Source organism: Chiloscyllium plagiosum, chromosome 16 (assembly GCF_004010195.1).
Source record: "Chiloscyllium plagiosum isolate BGI_BamShark_2017 chromosome 16, ASM401019v2, whole genome shotgun sequence".
Classification (NCBI taxonomy): Eukaryota; Metazoa; Chordata; class Chondrichthyes; order Orectolobiformes; family Hemiscylliidae; genus Chiloscyllium; species Chiloscyllium plagiosum.
Genome location: NC_057725.1, coordinates 32821917 through 32838218, shown reverse-complemented (window position 1 = coordinate 32838218; position 16302 = coordinate 32821917). Strand labels below are relative to the sequence as shown.

At 41.6% G+C, this 16302-nt stretch overlaps 1 protein-coding gene across 10 annotated transcripts in view; it reads left to right on the top strand.

Moving 5' to 3' along the window:
- The window catches only part of LOC122557767 (myb-like protein X), an 84677-nt gene that overhangs the window by 62249 nt on the left and 6126 nt on the right, over positions 1-16302 (top strand). For 9 of the 10 annotated variants that reach the window (XM_043705741.1, XM_043705737.1, XM_043705738.1 and 6 more), the window contains 4 exons: positions 1816-1944; positions 3908-3982; positions 4618-4680; positions 12695-12823. In XM_043705741.1, the coding sequence (XP_043561676.1) occupies positions 1816-1944; positions 3908-3982; positions 4618-4680; positions 12695-12823 (396 nt within the window). The remainder of the gene's footprint in view (positions 1-1815; positions 1945-3907; positions 3983-4617; positions 4681-12694; positions 12824-16302) is intronic. The other variant, XM_043705747.1, reaches the window with a different exon arrangement.

Below are 16302 nucleotides of genomic sequence, written 5' to 3'. Positions count from 1 at the left end.
CATGTTCTCTATCTCCCATATCCTTCTCCACAATAAAAGACTCGTTTAGTATCTCCCTCATTTCGTGCAGTTCCAGACATAGCTGGCATTGCTGATCTCTTGGAGGCCCTATTCTCTCCCTAGTTACTTTTTTGTCTTTCATTTTTGGAGAATCTCTTTGGATTCTCATTAACCCGATTTGCCAAAGCTCTCTCATGTCCTCTCTTTCCCCTCCAGATTTCCTCTCAGACGTTTTCTCTACTGCACTTATATTATTTGAGGAATTAACTGGATCTCTGCAGCCTATGCCTGACACATGCTTCCTTCCTATTCTTGACCAAAACCTCAATTTCCCTCATCATCCAGCATTCCTACACCTACCGGTCTTGCCTTTCACCCGAACAGGAACTGGACTCTTCTGAACTACCTGCCTTCCTCTCCTACCTTTCCTGGAGGCAACACATCTACCTGCCTGTATCATCAGTTTTACTCATTTCCTCCAATGGCCATCCATTTCATCCCCCAACTCCAACAAATTCCTCACTGCGTCTAACTGCCGCTCGAACCAATCCATGCAATACAATAGGACTTGCTACCATACACACTTGCTGCAGACACACTCATCAGTAACATGGAAACTCTCGCTAATCTCCCACATCCAACAGGAAGAGCACATCACTCCACTGAAGGCCATCTGTGAACCTCAACAATCTTCAGACCCAGAAAAATAGCTCAGTCATACTGCTCTAAAAAACACTGCTCCAGGATAACTTAGCACCTATTTTCATTACCTTAAAAGTTTAATCAAGTGACGGATTTCAATAATAACAAAATCAAAACAGAACTCACTCTACTCACTAATGTAGGTTTACATAAACAGTAAGGTTACACTTTAAAGAGCCACTTAGCTGCTTCCCTGTGAGCCCCCACACAAGTCTCTACCGAATGGGGTTTAGCCTGTCTCTCCAAATGGCCTTACATCCATAAGTACTTTGTGAATGATATTATTGACATCATGTTTTTGGTGGAAACCAAATTGAGGATGACAACTTCCCGTTAATGAAGCTTCTCAAATTGTTTGTGTTCTCCACCGCCATCTGGTGGCAGTGTAGTCCTTGTATTAACTAACTGGCAGGTTCACCAATTGTAAATATCTTTTTCCACCCCTCTCAATTCTTATTTAAAATCCCCTTTCTATGGTTTCCAATTTTTGAACATACCATATTTCTCAAGGACATCATGATTGTTTTCTTCTCTCAGCTTCTCCCTGAAGCAACTTCTCATCTTTGGTGATTTGAACTATTATTTCAATTTATTATGGTCTGTCCCTTTTCTGAGTTCACTGCCAATCTCACACTTTTGCCTTGATATAAACTACCCGAACACACATTCACCCTTACTGTCGCTACTCCCATCTTCTCAGCTGTAAATAATGCCATCACTGATCATTTCCTTTTATTATTCTCAATTCACAATCCCTCTTTCAACCTTACTGTGTCTATCTCAAGTCACTTGCAGTAGTGTTATCAAATTCCCACTGCTTAGCTTTTGACCATCCATTCATCATGACATTTCTGAACGTGCTGATCTTCTCAGCCATACCCACAGTTCGACGTTTGACGTCTTTGGTTCCATTAAAACCAACCCTCAACCCTACAAATGACAAAAGCATAGATATGTATTTTAGCAGTGTTTCACAACTGTTTTACAAGTTGTATTTTAGGCTGCTGTGCATGTATAATCTTTGGACATTAGCCAACAGCACGATTACTGGTCCTCCTTCTCCAGTCTGAGGTTTACACTGTTGACACTGTTATTTACTTTGCATGAATGTAGAAACACAGAAAATCCACACAGGCAAAGACAGCCATGAGGACAGGACAATGCAGGTCACTGATCGCATCACTCAAGATCAGTTGCAAGATGAACATAACCAGGGAGCTGAAGGTGGAATTAATCAAGAAGGTAATAATCGCAGGACAATTGAGAAAAAATTGGAGACAGAGGAAAGGAGTACAGTAACATGACTCTATTTACAACTTAAAAGGAAAGATATTCCGGGGGAGATACTTTAAGTTCAAATTACTGTAACTTTATATGGAAAAAGTCTCTCAAATGTACTTGTGTGTGGTATGTAAGATCTTCAAGATTTCATCATTCCAAGAATATCTGTGATGATTGCAGTGATTCCTGAAAGATCATCACCAATACCATTACAGTCTTTTCAACTTGCACCTTCAGAACTGTTGGATGTAGTCCATCCGTCCTTCATTTCACTTCTAGCTTCTGGTCAGTCGCCTTTCTTTTTTGGTAGACATTTTGTTCCCCAAAACTAATACCTCAGCCATCTCCGAATGTTCTGCTCCCAGTTTCTTTATTGATTTATTTATGACACTTTTTACAGTCATTTAACACTTTACAGTCATCTAATAAACTTTGAAAGTTACTGGAATGCAATGTTGGAATTCTTGCATAATCTTTTGCATAATAATAATATTAATAATAATCATAATAACAGGCAGTCAAGCTAACGGGGTCTGTTGAAGGAGTTATTTTTTGCTTCTCTTCAACCTGAGGATATTATTCACAATGATGGGAAAAGAATGGTTTTCTTGAAGGAACCAAAATTCCTGTACATATTAATTTAGTTCCTGACAATTATTTTCAATCACATTTACTGGACTAACTCCGGTGAATGTTGCTATAGTCCTTTACCTCTTTCATTATAAATATCTATATCAATTGTGGAAACTACAGTAATTGTCTCTGCCACATATGGCCTCTGCTGTTATTATTGTTGCTTAAAGATTATTACTTTCAGCTGTGATCCTGCAATTTTGGAGAAAGTGAGGACTGCCGATGCTGGAGATCAGAGTCAAAGGTGTGGCACTGGAAAAGCACAGCCAGTCAGACAACATCCAAGGAGCAGGAAAGTTGACATTTCGAACATAAACTCTTCATCAAGAATGTGGGGGCGGGGTTTCAAGTGGGCTGAGATATAAATGAGAGGTGGATGGCGCTGGGGAAAGGTAGCCAGGAAGGCTATAGGTGGATGAAGGTGGGGTGTAATTGTGATAGGTTGGAGTGCAGGGTGGAGCGGATAGGTGGAAGGAAGATGGACAGGTAGGCAATTTACGACTGAGTTGCCAAGTTCAGGGAGTGGATCTGGGATAAGGTGGGGGGATGGTTGGGGGGAGGGGTGGGTGGTGCGGGAGATGAGGAAACGTGTGAAGTCAACATTGATTCCATATGGTTGCAGTGTTCCAAGGCTGAAGATGAGGTGTTCATCCTCCAGGCATCATGTTTCTAGGATTTGGTGGTGGAGCAGGCCCAGGACTTGCATGTCCGCCGAGTCGGCACTGCCCTCTTACACTGTCCTACCTCTCCATCTTGCTTCCCACCTATCCACTGCCCTCTCCACTCCGATCTATCACCATCATCCCCCACTGCCATCCACCTACTGCATTCTGAGCCATCTTCCCCCAGAGCCATCCCCCTCCCATTTATCTCTCAGCCCTCTTGGACCTCACCACATTCCTGATGAAGAGGTTATGCTCAAAATGTTGCTTCTCCTGCTCCTCGGATGCTGTCTGACCGGCTGTGTTTTTCCAGTGCCACATGTTTTGATTCTGCAATTGTGTACAATTAAAACAAATTAAACATCATTGAACAGTGGCAAATAAATTAACAATAGCAATTAGATAAAAGGTTTCGCTTTAATATTTACAATACTTCAATGTTTGGTTCTGCTATATTATACTTCACCAGTGAAAGACTTGAGACAAATGTTTTGTTGGAATGTTATCAAAATTTCATTGCAGAAGGAAATTCAACAATAATGTAGAATGGTTTGCTTCTCAAACTATCACATTTAGAATGCAAATCTTTGTCAGCTCACTAATATCAATATTCTCCATTGTTATTAAAGGACCACCATCACCTGAAGAAAGTGAAAATTGTCCTCTAATACCAGTAAAGCAGAGGGTTGCTGTTATTGAACGAAGTAAGTATTAATGCCAAAAACACAACTTCCATCCTTACTCAAGTATTCAGTCCTACATTCTCCTACAATTAGATTCCAAGTCATCTCACGTGCTCTTCAATTGTAAAGGAATTTTCAAACTTTTCCCAGCCTCAAAGCTTTGTGCTGTATCACAGAATAGTATATAGGACTATGTCAGAATTGCAAATGTACTTGGGAAATATTTGTGTTATTGTAAATAACGAACAAAATTATTTCAAATACAAAAGAAAATGCTGTAAACCTAAAATAAAAACAAGACAGTCCAGAAACACTCAGCAGATAAGGTTAAATCTGTAGTGAGGAATTAAATTAATTTTAACAGATTAATACATTAACAAATTAAACATAATTGAACAGTGGCAATCTAATTAGTAATAACAATTATATTAAAGGTTTCACTTTAATATTTACAACACTTCAATGTTTGGTTCTGCAACATTATAATGAGCGGTGAAAGACTTGAGATAAATGTTTTGTTGAAATGTTATCAGAACTTCATCATAGAGGGAACTTCAAGAATAGTTTTGAATGGTTTGCTTGTAATAACGTCACATTCAGAAAAATTCGAATCTTCGGCAGCTCGCTCATGTACATTTTTTGCATTGTTATTAAAGGACAATCAACACCGAAGAAAAATGAAAACAATATCGGTCAAGCAGTTACTTCCTCCAGAAGAAGTAAGTATTCATGCCAAAAACATAACTTCCATTCTGACTTGTGTACTCAGTCATATATTCTATTACAATAAGATTCCAAATAATCTCAGGGTGCACTTCAATTGGAAAGGAACTTGCAAACTATTCCTAGTCTCAAAGCTTTGCATAGTATCACAGAATAGAATCCAACACCATGTACTTGAGGAAGTATTTGTGTGATGGAAAGCATTGTCAATAATGGATAAAATTATTACAAACACAAAAGAAAATGATTACAGATGCTGGAAACCCAAAATAACCACAGGACAGTCCAGAAAATTCAGCAGGTAAGGTTAAATCTGTGGTGAGGAACAAAATTAATTTTTAAGGTGAGGACATTTCACCTCTTCTAATGAAGATCATTGGATCAAAGCACTCATTCTCTTTAGTAATTTAGTAATAGATGACCTATCAACATACAACAGGCAAGCCTCAAGCAGACGCTGTTGGTCTCCCCTCTGTCGTTTTCAGGACACAGAATATGAGATAATCAAGCCACACGCTTATGCCTTAGGAGTCCCCCACATCACCGATGGGTCACTGGCTGTACCTGAGTTAATGTCCCAGAAAGCTTTAAATTCCTGCGAGAAGTATTTTATGAATTTACTATCCTTCAATAGCAAAAGGTCCATACGCCAATGTCGGGAGCCTATCTTGTCACCACTAGTTTTGACCTCCATATACACTGCTGCATGGTCGGAAATAGCTATCTTTCCTATTTTACAGGACAATATCAAATTCAGAAAGGTCGCAGGGACAAAAAACATATCGATTCTGATATGGCACTTGTACGGGTTAGAATAAAAATAAAATCTCCACCCACCGGGTGAAGACACGTCCACACATCTACAGCCCCAATTCCCTATTCAGATCAGCCAACTGCCTAGATCTCAGAGCTCCTAGGTATCCTGTCCACCTTGGGATCGATAATACAATTAAATCTCCCCCTATAATTATGTGATGCACCCCAAGGGCTATAAACCTGGAGAGCACATCTGTTATGAATTTAAAAGGATGTGCCAGGGGGCAATATACATTCAAAATCCCATTCTCCTCACCATATACTAGAGCTTTAAGTATTATGAACTATCCGGACTCATGTTTTAACTGCCTTAACATTTGGAACGGAAGATTCTTCCGGATAAGAGTGGCCACTCCCCTACTTTTCAAATTGAAAGACGAAATAAACACCTGACCAAATCCTCCCTGCTACAGCTTCGAATGCTCCTTATCAATTAAATGTGTCTCCTGTAAAAGGGCTACATCAACCCTCTCTCTTTTTTAACTCTTGATAGTATTTTTTTCCTTTGAATTGGTGAGTGGCTCTCTTTCACATTCCAGGTGCACCATTTAAATGAATGGCTAGCCATGATCATTCAAGAAAATCTGAGACCCCCCCCCCCCCCACCCCCTGAACCCTGCACAAAAAGTATTGAGTAGAGACTGTAAACAATTCACATAAATTTAAAAATACAACCTTTGAAACAACTAAATCAAAACTACTAAGAACTACTCCTAAGAAATAATAGGATATAACTAAAAGGAGACTTTCCCCCTTCTCCACAGGGAGCACTCCTACCGTCCAATAATCCCACCATGACTCCTTCCAGCTAGATCCATGCCCCAGGCCCAGATATCACAAAGTAAGATAAACAAATATCAATGTCTTATAACCAAGAAATTAAAAGCATGCAACCAACCCGCCCCCTCCATATTATTACCCTAGGCATTCTTGACAAAGCAGCAACATGAAATAAAATATATAAAATTATATAAAATTACAATCCCAGCAAATATTAAAGGAAAACTCAAAAATATCCCCCAATGACCAGATAAACCCAGCAAGTTCTAAATAAGAGTTAAAGGACCCCCCCCCACCACCCAGGAAAGATGTAAAAGAGAAAGGGGAAAGGAGGAGGAAAAATGGGGTAAAAATAAATAATTGTTCATATAGTTCAAGTCCTCCATACTATTTGAGAGCATCCAAAAATTCTTTTGCTTTTTCCGGCGATCTGAAGTTATACACAGACCCTCCGTGACTGAAGCACAGCGTTGCTGGGGTATCGTATGGAATACTGAATATTTAAATCCCTCAGATGCTTCTTTACGTCGTCAAACGCCTTCCTCTTGTGTACTACAACCAGAGACAAGTCTTGGAACAGCATTATTTTCGATCCTTTATATATCATAGCTTGGGGATCCTTCCCCAACGCTCTGGAGGCCTCCAGCAACATTTGCTTTTCCCTGTAGTGCTGGAGTTGCACTAGGACCGGGCAGAGACCATGGTTCGATTCGGGCCTGCGCCCAGCAACCTGTTTTAAGCATCAGTGCTGAGGGACAGGTTATAGTGTTTGGTCCAAATCAGAGTTTATTACATGAATACACTGAGAATAAGGAATAAATTAAACAAGCTGCAGGCACAGATACAAATTGTAGATATGATGTAAGAGCCATGACTGAGACATGGCTGTGTGATGGTCAGGACTGGGAACGAAATATTCCAGGTTATAAAGTTACAGAACAGACAGAAAAATGACAGAGGCTGTGGAGGAGCCTTACTGATTAGAAGCAAAATTACTTCAAATGGGAAGGAAGGATATAGTGAGGGAAAGTGGGCGGCACGGTGCGGCCAGAGACCTGGGTTCAATTCCCGCCTCAGGCAACTGTCTGTGTGGAATTTACACATTCTCTGTGTGTCTGTGTGGGTTTCCTCAGGATGCTGTGGTTTCCACCCACAATCCAAAGATGTGCAGGTTAGGTGAATTGGCCATGCTAAATTGCCTGTAGTGTTATGTGAAGGGGTAAATGTAGGGGAATGGGTCTGGGTGGGTTGCTCTTCGGCGGGTCGGTGTGGACTTGTTGGGCCGAAGTGCCTGTTTCCACACTAAGTAATCTAAAGCATTTAGTGGGGACTGAAGGTTGAGCAGACTGAGTCCATAAGAAAAGATCCATTCCAGCAGAACAGTCTTTTTTTTATCAATGAATACATTCAGGCCATCTGAGCGGGAATTAAATCTTGAGCAATTTTGCAGCAACAAGTAGTGAGGTCAGAGCAAAGTCCGTCAGTTAACCTGTCCCTGTGTCTTCGAGAAGGATGGAGAGAATGACATAAAGTGAATAAGCACAAAGACACCTAAAGGCTTAATTTGCATCTTTGTCAAGTTAGTTTTTAAGTTTTAAAGGGATTGTAGGAGTGATACTTCCCTGGAGTTCAGTGTCTGTGAAGGATATTGCTTGAAAAAGGGTTGCATATTTCTTTCAGCTATCTTTTGACAGAATCTTTAAAAAAAATTAAAAGCTTGGTTTTATTTTCCTTTCAGTTATAACTAACTTCTGCTCTTTTGTTAAAAGCGCATTAGTGGATTCAAGATGACAGCGACCCAGTAGGTCTGAGTCTACTGAGCTCTGCCCAGGACCCAGACAAAGTGGGGTACCAACATCGCCCCTCATGATTTTATAAACCTTTAGAAGGTCACCTCTCACCCTCCGACACTCCAGGGAAAATAGCCCCAGCCTCTTCAGCCTTTCCCTTTTGCTAAAAAGCCTCCAATCCCAACAACATCCTTATAAATCTTTTCTTAACCCTTTCAGGTTTCACAAAATACTTCCCATACAAGAGTTAGATCAGATTTGAATGCAATATTCCAAAGGTGATCTCAAAAATACAGCTAAAGCATGACCTCCCAACTCCTGTACTATGTACTGATCATAAAGGCAAGCATACCAAATGCCTTCTTCACTATCCTGTCTTGTGGGATTCCACTTTCAGGGAACTATGAATCTGTGATTCCAAGGTCTGTTTGTTCAGCAACGTTCCTCAGGACCTTACCATTAAGTGTAGAGGTCCTGCCCTGATTTGCCTTTTCAAAATGTAGCACTCCGCATTTGTCTGAATTACATTCCATCTGCCACTCCTTGGCCCATTGGCCTATCTGATCAATGTCCTACTGTACTATGAGGTAACCTTCTTCGCTGTCCACTACACCTTCAATTTTGGTGCCATCTGCAAACTTACTAACCATACCTCCTGTGTTCACATGCAAGTAATTTTAAAAATAACGAAAAGTAGTGGACCCAGCATTAAACCTTGTGGTACATCGTTGATCACAGGCCTACAGTCTGAAACGCAACCCTCCACACCACCCTCTATCTTCATTTGTCAAGCCAGTTCTGTATCCAAATGGCTAGTTCTCCCTGTATTCCATGTCATCTAATCCTGCTAATCATTCTACCATGAGGAACCTTGTCAAGCGCCTAATTGAAATCCATACAGATCACGTGCACCACCGTCATCAATCCTCTTTGTTATTTCTTCAGAAAATTGCACGAAGTTAGGGAGATATGATTTCCCACGCACAAAGCCATGCTGACTATCCCTAATCAATCTTTGCCTTTCCAAATTCATGTAAATCCTGTCCCTCAGGTTTCCCTCCAACACCTTGCCCACCACCAATGTCAGGCTCAATGTCAATAGCTCCATGGTTTCTCCTGACCACCCTTCTTAAATAGTGGCACCAGGTTTGCCAACCTCCTGTCTTCCGTCACCTCACCTGTGACTATCGATGATACAAATATCTCAGGAAGGGACCCTGCAATCACTTCCATAAATTCCCACAGAATTCTCAGGTACACCTGACCAGGCCTTGGGGATTTATTCACCTTTGTGCGTTTTAAGATGTCTAGCACCACCTCCTCTGTATTATGGACATTTTTCAAGAATTTTCAATATTTATATCCCCATTTTCTCTATCCTTCATATCCTTCTCTACAGTAAAAGACTCATTTAATATCTCCCTCATCTCTTGCAGTTCCAGACATAGCTGGCCTTGCTGATTTTTCAGGGGCCCTGTTCTCTCCTTAGTTACTCTTTTGTCCTTCATATTTTGTAGAATCGCTTTGGATTCTCCTTAACTCAATTTGCCAAAGCTGTCTCATGTCTCCACTTTCCCCTCCAGATTTCCTCTCATAAGTTTTCTCTCCTGCCTTTATAATCTTTGAGGGATTTAGTAGATCTCTGTTGTCTATGCTTGACATATGCTTCCTTCTTATTCTTGACCAAAACCTCAATTTCTCACGTCATCCGAAATTCCCTACACATACTGGTCTTGCCTTTCATCCAAACAGGAACTGGACTCTCCTACACTACCTATCTTCCTCGCCTACCTTTCTTGCAGGCAACCCATCTACCTGACTTTTCTTTGGTTTTTCTCTCATCCTCCAGTCGCCATCATTTCATCCCCCAGCTCTGATAAATTCCTCATTGCCTCAAACTGCCGCTCCAACCAATCCATGCAATGCAATAGGACGTGCGACCATGTACACTAACTGCAGACATACTCATCAGTAACATGGAAACTCTGCCTAATCTCCCACATCTGACAGGAAGAGCACATCACTCCACTGAAGGCCATCTGTGTACCTCAACAATCTTCAGACCCAGAAAAATAGCTCAGTCATACTGCTCTAAAAAACACTGCTCCAAGATAACCTCTTACCTATTTTCATTATTTTAAAACTTTAATAACGTAAAATCAAAATAGAACTCACTCTACTCAGTAATGTAGATTTACATAAACAAACAGTAAGGTTACACTTTAAAGAGCCACTTAGCTGCTTCCCTGCTGTGAGCTCCCCCACATAGGGCTCTACCAAATGGGGTTTAACCTGCCAATCTAATTCCCCACCCACTCCCAGCACTGACACTTTAGACCCTTTTAAGCAGATTAGCTACAACTGCTTGACTCCAAATGGCCTTACCTGCATAAGCACTTTGTGAATGATATTATTGACATCATGGTTTTGATGGAATCCCGACTGAGGATGACAACTTCCCGTTAATGAAGCTTCTCAAACTGTCGATGTTCTCCACCGCCATCTGCTGGCAGTGTAGTCCTTGTGGTAACTAATTCTGGCAGGTTCACCACTTGTAAATATCTTTTTCCACCCCACTCAATTCTTATTTAAAATCCCCATTCTATGGTTTCCAATTTTCGAACATACCATATTTCTCAAGGACATCATGATTATTTTCTTCCCTCAACTTCTCCCTTGAACAACTTCTCATCTTTGGTGATTTGAACTATTATTTCAATTTATTATGGTCTCTCCCTTTTCTGAGTTCACTGCCAATCTATACTCACACTTTCACCTTCATATAAACTACCCTAACACACATTCACCCTTACTGTCGCTACTCCCATCTTCTCAGCTGTAAATAATGCTATCACTGATCATTTCCTTGTATCATTCTCAACTCACAAGCCCTCTTTCAACCTTACTGTATCTATTTCAACTCACTTGCAGTAGTGTTATCAAATTCCCACTGCTTAGCTTTTGACCATCTATTCATCATGACATTTCTGAACGTGCAGATCTTCTCAGTCATACCTACAGCTCGAGCTGAGATGTCTTTGGCTCGATTGAAACCAACCATGCCCGATCTGTAACAAGCCTCTTACCTCAGTTTCTTTAATTCGAAGGCCTGATGGACACTTGGTTTAACAATTCACTACCTGGTGTGGTTGGACCATACAGAGCACTAGGTGATCCTGCTTTCTCTTGCACTGTGTAGACTGTATTTTAGGAACACCCTAAAATTCAAAGATAACCTGTGGGTTCCTGTCACTGCAAAATGTCTGTTTAAACCATCACCCCCTTCTTCATTTTCACCTCCAGAAACATGTGCAAGACTTTCATAGATATCTTTGGCATGGAGGTTGAGTCACAAGGATTTCCAGTGTGATTGTGACAAGGGTAAACAATCTCTCCTCTTCCCTGATTTGCCGGCTGCCTTTGTCAGGATTGGACACACTATCTCCCTGTGCTCGCTCAACCAACTGTGTGGGACTGAGGTCACTTGGTTTCATTTATATCTGTCCATTTGTAGCTAGGGAGTCACCTACTTCTTCATGCTCCTATACTGTTATCTCGAGTTTCCTAAGGATCTATCATTATCCTTCTCCAGTTGTTTTTGTCTACAGCAACTTCATGGAAGAACTACTTTTACCACTTTGTCACATTGATTGGTCAGTACTAGAGGAGCAGAAATTTTCCCCAACTAAATATTGAGAAGGTTTGATTCCCTAGACATCACCTCCATTCCTCTCTCTGATAACTGTCTCAAGTCGACATCACGATAAGCTTTCCAAACATGCACTTCATCACCAAGGCTACCAACCTCTATGTCTGAAATATTGTCCAAATATTTCTCTATGTCAATTTGTTTGCTACTAAAACACTCATCCATGCTTTTGTCACTCGTAGGGTTGACTATTCTCTTGTACTTTCATCCAGCTTCCCATCTTCCACCCTCTTGAAATGTAAGCTCATACAAAATCTGCACTAGTCCATAACTCATACCAATGTGTGTTTGCCCATTACCCCATTGCTTACTTTTGGCTCCAGGCCTGGTAATTTTCAAACCTGTTTCCACTTCCTCCCATTGTGACAATGCACCCTGTATTGTTAGCTCTCTCTTGTCCGTTTTAGAGCTCCACCTTCTATCCATCTTGGAATCTTGCAAAAACCTAGGAAATTGATCTACCACTGATGGTTCTGCCTTCAGTTGCCTAGATCCTAAGGTCTAATATTTTTGACATATTTCTCTCTGCTCTACCTAACTCTTAAAATCCTTCTTAACTGCTTCATTTACCAAACTTGTGTGTGATGGACCCTCCAGCAGCAGATGATGATGGTGTTGGAGAGCACTGAGCAAGAGAGCTCAGCAGTTTGTTGGGACATCCTCCATCAGCAGGTCATGACAGTGTGGGACATCAGCTGGAGAAGGTGAAACAGTCTCTCTTGGGGGGAAAAACAAGGTGTAAAAAGGGGAAAAGATTGACAAAGGAATACTTCACCCCAATATATCCCACAGGTTTCCTTCTATGTTAATGCTGCAAATCCAACCTTGTATATCCTTAATTGATTTTCATGTGTGTAATTACCTGACACCAGTATTTACACCGTTGACACTGTTACCTACTTTGCATGAATTTAGAAACACAGGAAATCCGCACAGGCAAAGAAAGCCATAAGGACAGGACAATGGAGGTCACTGATCACATCAACCAAGATCAGTCGCAAGATGAAAATAAACAGGAAGCTGAAGGTGGAATTAATCCAGAAGGTAATAACCTCAGGATGATTAAAAAAAATTGTACAATATAATTTGGAGATACAGCAAAGGAGTACAATAACATGACTCTGTTTAAAACTTTAAAGAAATGGTAGGCTGGGGTAGATAATTTAGATTCAAATTGTTTTAAATCTATATGGAAAACATCTGAGATCTACTTGAGTATGGTACTTAAGATCTTCATTTTTCCAAGAATATCTGTGCTGAATGCAAATTGAAATTCAATGATATTTTCCCTTTGCATTTCCAACAGCTCATTCCAAGTCTCCCCCAGATTACTTGCCCAGCACACCTACACTCATAGAGTTATAGACCTGTACAGCATGGAAACAGATCCCTTGGTCCAACTCATCCATGCTGACCAGATATCCTGAATTACATTACATTAGATTAGATTAGATTACATTAGATTAGATTACATTACAGCGTGGAAACAGGCCCTTCGGCCCAACAAGTCCACACCGATCCGTCGAAGCGCAACCCACCCATACCCCTACATTTACCCCTTACCTAACACTACGGGCAATTTAGCATGGCCAATTCACCTGACCTGCACATCTTTGGACTGTGGGAGGAAACCGGAGCACCCGGAGGAAACCCACGCAGACACGGGGAGAACGTGCAAACTCCACACAGTCAGTCGTCTGAGGCGGGAATGGATGATTATTCATTATTCTGGTCCCATTTGCCTCATGATTATTCTGGTCCCATTTGCCAGCATTTGGCCCATACCCTCTAAACCCGTCCTATACCCATATACCCATCCAAATGTCTTCTAAATGTTGTAATTATATCAGCCTCTACCACTTCCTCTGGCAGCTCATTCCATACACTCACCACCCTCTGTGTGAAAACGTTGAGCCTTAGGTCCCTTTTAAATCTTTCCCCTCTCACCTTAAATCTACACCCTCTACTTTTTGGACTCCCCCACCCCAGGGAAAAGACATTGTCTACTTCCCCGATCCATGCCCCTCATGATTTTATAAACCTCCAAATGGTCACCTCTCAGCCTCCAACTTTCCAGAGAAAATAACCCCAGCCTATTCAGCCTCTCCCTATAGATCAAACCCTCCAACCCTGGCAACAACTTTGTAAATCTTTTTTGAAACCTTTCAAGTTTCACAACATCCTTCCTATAATTCTGGAGACCAGAATTGCATGCAGTATTCCAAACGTAGCCTAACCAATGTCCTGTTCTGCTGCAACATGACCTCCTAACCCCAATACTCAATGCGTTGACCAATAAACGCAAGCATACCAAATGCCTTCTTCACTGTCCTATCTACCTGTGACTCCAATTTCAAGGAACTATGAACCTGTGACTCCATGGTCTTTTTGTTCAATAATATTCACTAGGGCCTTACTGTTACGTGTGTAAGCCCTGCCCTGATTTGCTTTTCCAAAATGCAGCTCCTCACATTTATCAAAACTAAACTCCATCTGCCACTCCTTGGCCCAATGGCCCATCTGATCAAGATCCCGTGGTACTCTGAGGTTACCTTCTTCGCTGTCCACTACACCTCCAACTTTGGGTGTCATCTGCAAACTTACTACTATACCTCCTATGTTCACATCCAAATTATTTATATAAATGACGAAAAGTAATGGATCCAGCACTGACCATTGTGGCATATCGTTGGTCTCAGACCTTGAGTTTGAAAAGCCACCCTCCACCACTGCCCTCTGTCTTCTCCCTTCAAGCCAGTTCTGTATCCAAATGGCATTTCACCCTACTTTCCATGAAATCTAGCCTTGTGAACCAGTCTACCATGAGGAACCTTGTTGAATGCCTTACTGAAGTCCATATAGATCACATCCACCGCTCTGCCTGCATAAATCCTCTTTGTTGCTTCTTCAAAAAACTCACTCAAATTAGTGAGACACAATTTTGCAGGCATGGCAGCTCAGTGGTTAGCACTGCTGCCTCACAATGCCAGGGACCCAGGTTTGATTTCAGCCTCAGGTGACTCTCTGTGTGGAGTTTGCACATTTTTCCTGTGTCTGCGTGGGTTTCCCCCAGGTTGCTCTGGTTTCCTCCCACAATCTAAAGGTGTGCAAGCTAGGTGGATTGGCCATGCTAAATTACCCGTGTTGTTTAGGGATGTGTAGGTTAGGTGTGTTAACCTTGGGAAATGCAGGATTACAAGAATAGGCTAGGAGGATGGGTCTGGGTAGGAAGCTCATCAGAGGGTTGGTGTGGGCTTGTTTCCATGCAGTGGGTATTCCATTAAAAAAAAAGCCATCTTGACTATTCCTAATCAGTTCTTGACTTTCCAAATATATGTACATCCTGTCCCTCAGGATTCCCTCCAACAACTCACCCACCATCAATGTCAGGCTCACCAGTCTATAGTTCCTTGGCTTTTCCTTACCACCTTTCTTAAATAGTGGCACCACATTAGCCAATCTCCAGTCTGCTGGCACCTCACCTGTGACTATCGATGATAAAAGTATCTCAGCAAGGGGTTCAGTAATATCTTCCTTCGCTTCCCATAGAGTTTTAGGATACACCTGATCAGGTCCCAAGGATTTATCCTGGGTTGAAAATGTGTTGCTGGAAAAGCACAGCAGGTCTTTCCAGCAACACATTTTCAGCTCTGATCTCCAGCATCTGCAGTCCTCACTTTCTCCCAAGGATTTATCTATCTTTATGATTTTTAAGATGTCCAGCACCTCTTCCTCTATGTTATGGACATTTTTCAAGATGTTTTTTAGATTACATTACAGTGTGGAAACAGGCCCTTCGGCCCAACATGTCCACACCGACCCGCCGAAGCGCAACCCACCCATACCTCTACATTTACCCCTTACCTAACACTATGGGCAATTTAGCATGGCCAGTTCACCTGACCTGCACAACTTTGGACTGTGGGAGGAAACCGGAGTACCCGGAGGAAACCTACGCAGACACGGGGAGAATGTGCAAACTCCACACAGTCAGTCGCCTGAGACATTATTTATTTCCCCATGTTCTATGTCTTCCATATCCTTTTCCACAGTGAACACCGATACAAAATACTCATTTAATATCTCCCGCATCTCCTGAGGTTCCACACATTGGCTAATCTTTAACAGGCAGTATTCCTTCCTTAATTACCTTTTTGTCCTTTATGTATTATAGAATCTCTTTGGATTCTCTTAACCCCATTTGCCAAAGCTCCCTTTTTTGCCCTCCAGATTTCCCAATGAATATAGTCTCAGTCTACTCTATCTTTCATCATAAGCCAACCTTTTCAACTCCAGAATCAACCTAGTGAACCACTTCCATATTCCCAATCATGCCTTGAGTTCATCTGCCTTACCTGTTAGGCCTCTGGCATTGAAATAAATGCAGTTTAATTGATCAGTCCAATCTGAGTCTCTGCTTTGTTCCTACCTGCCCTGACTGTTTAACTTGCTCCTTTTCCCAACTACACTAGTCTCAGACTGATCTCTTTCCTGATTATCTCCCTGGGTTCCACCCCCACCCC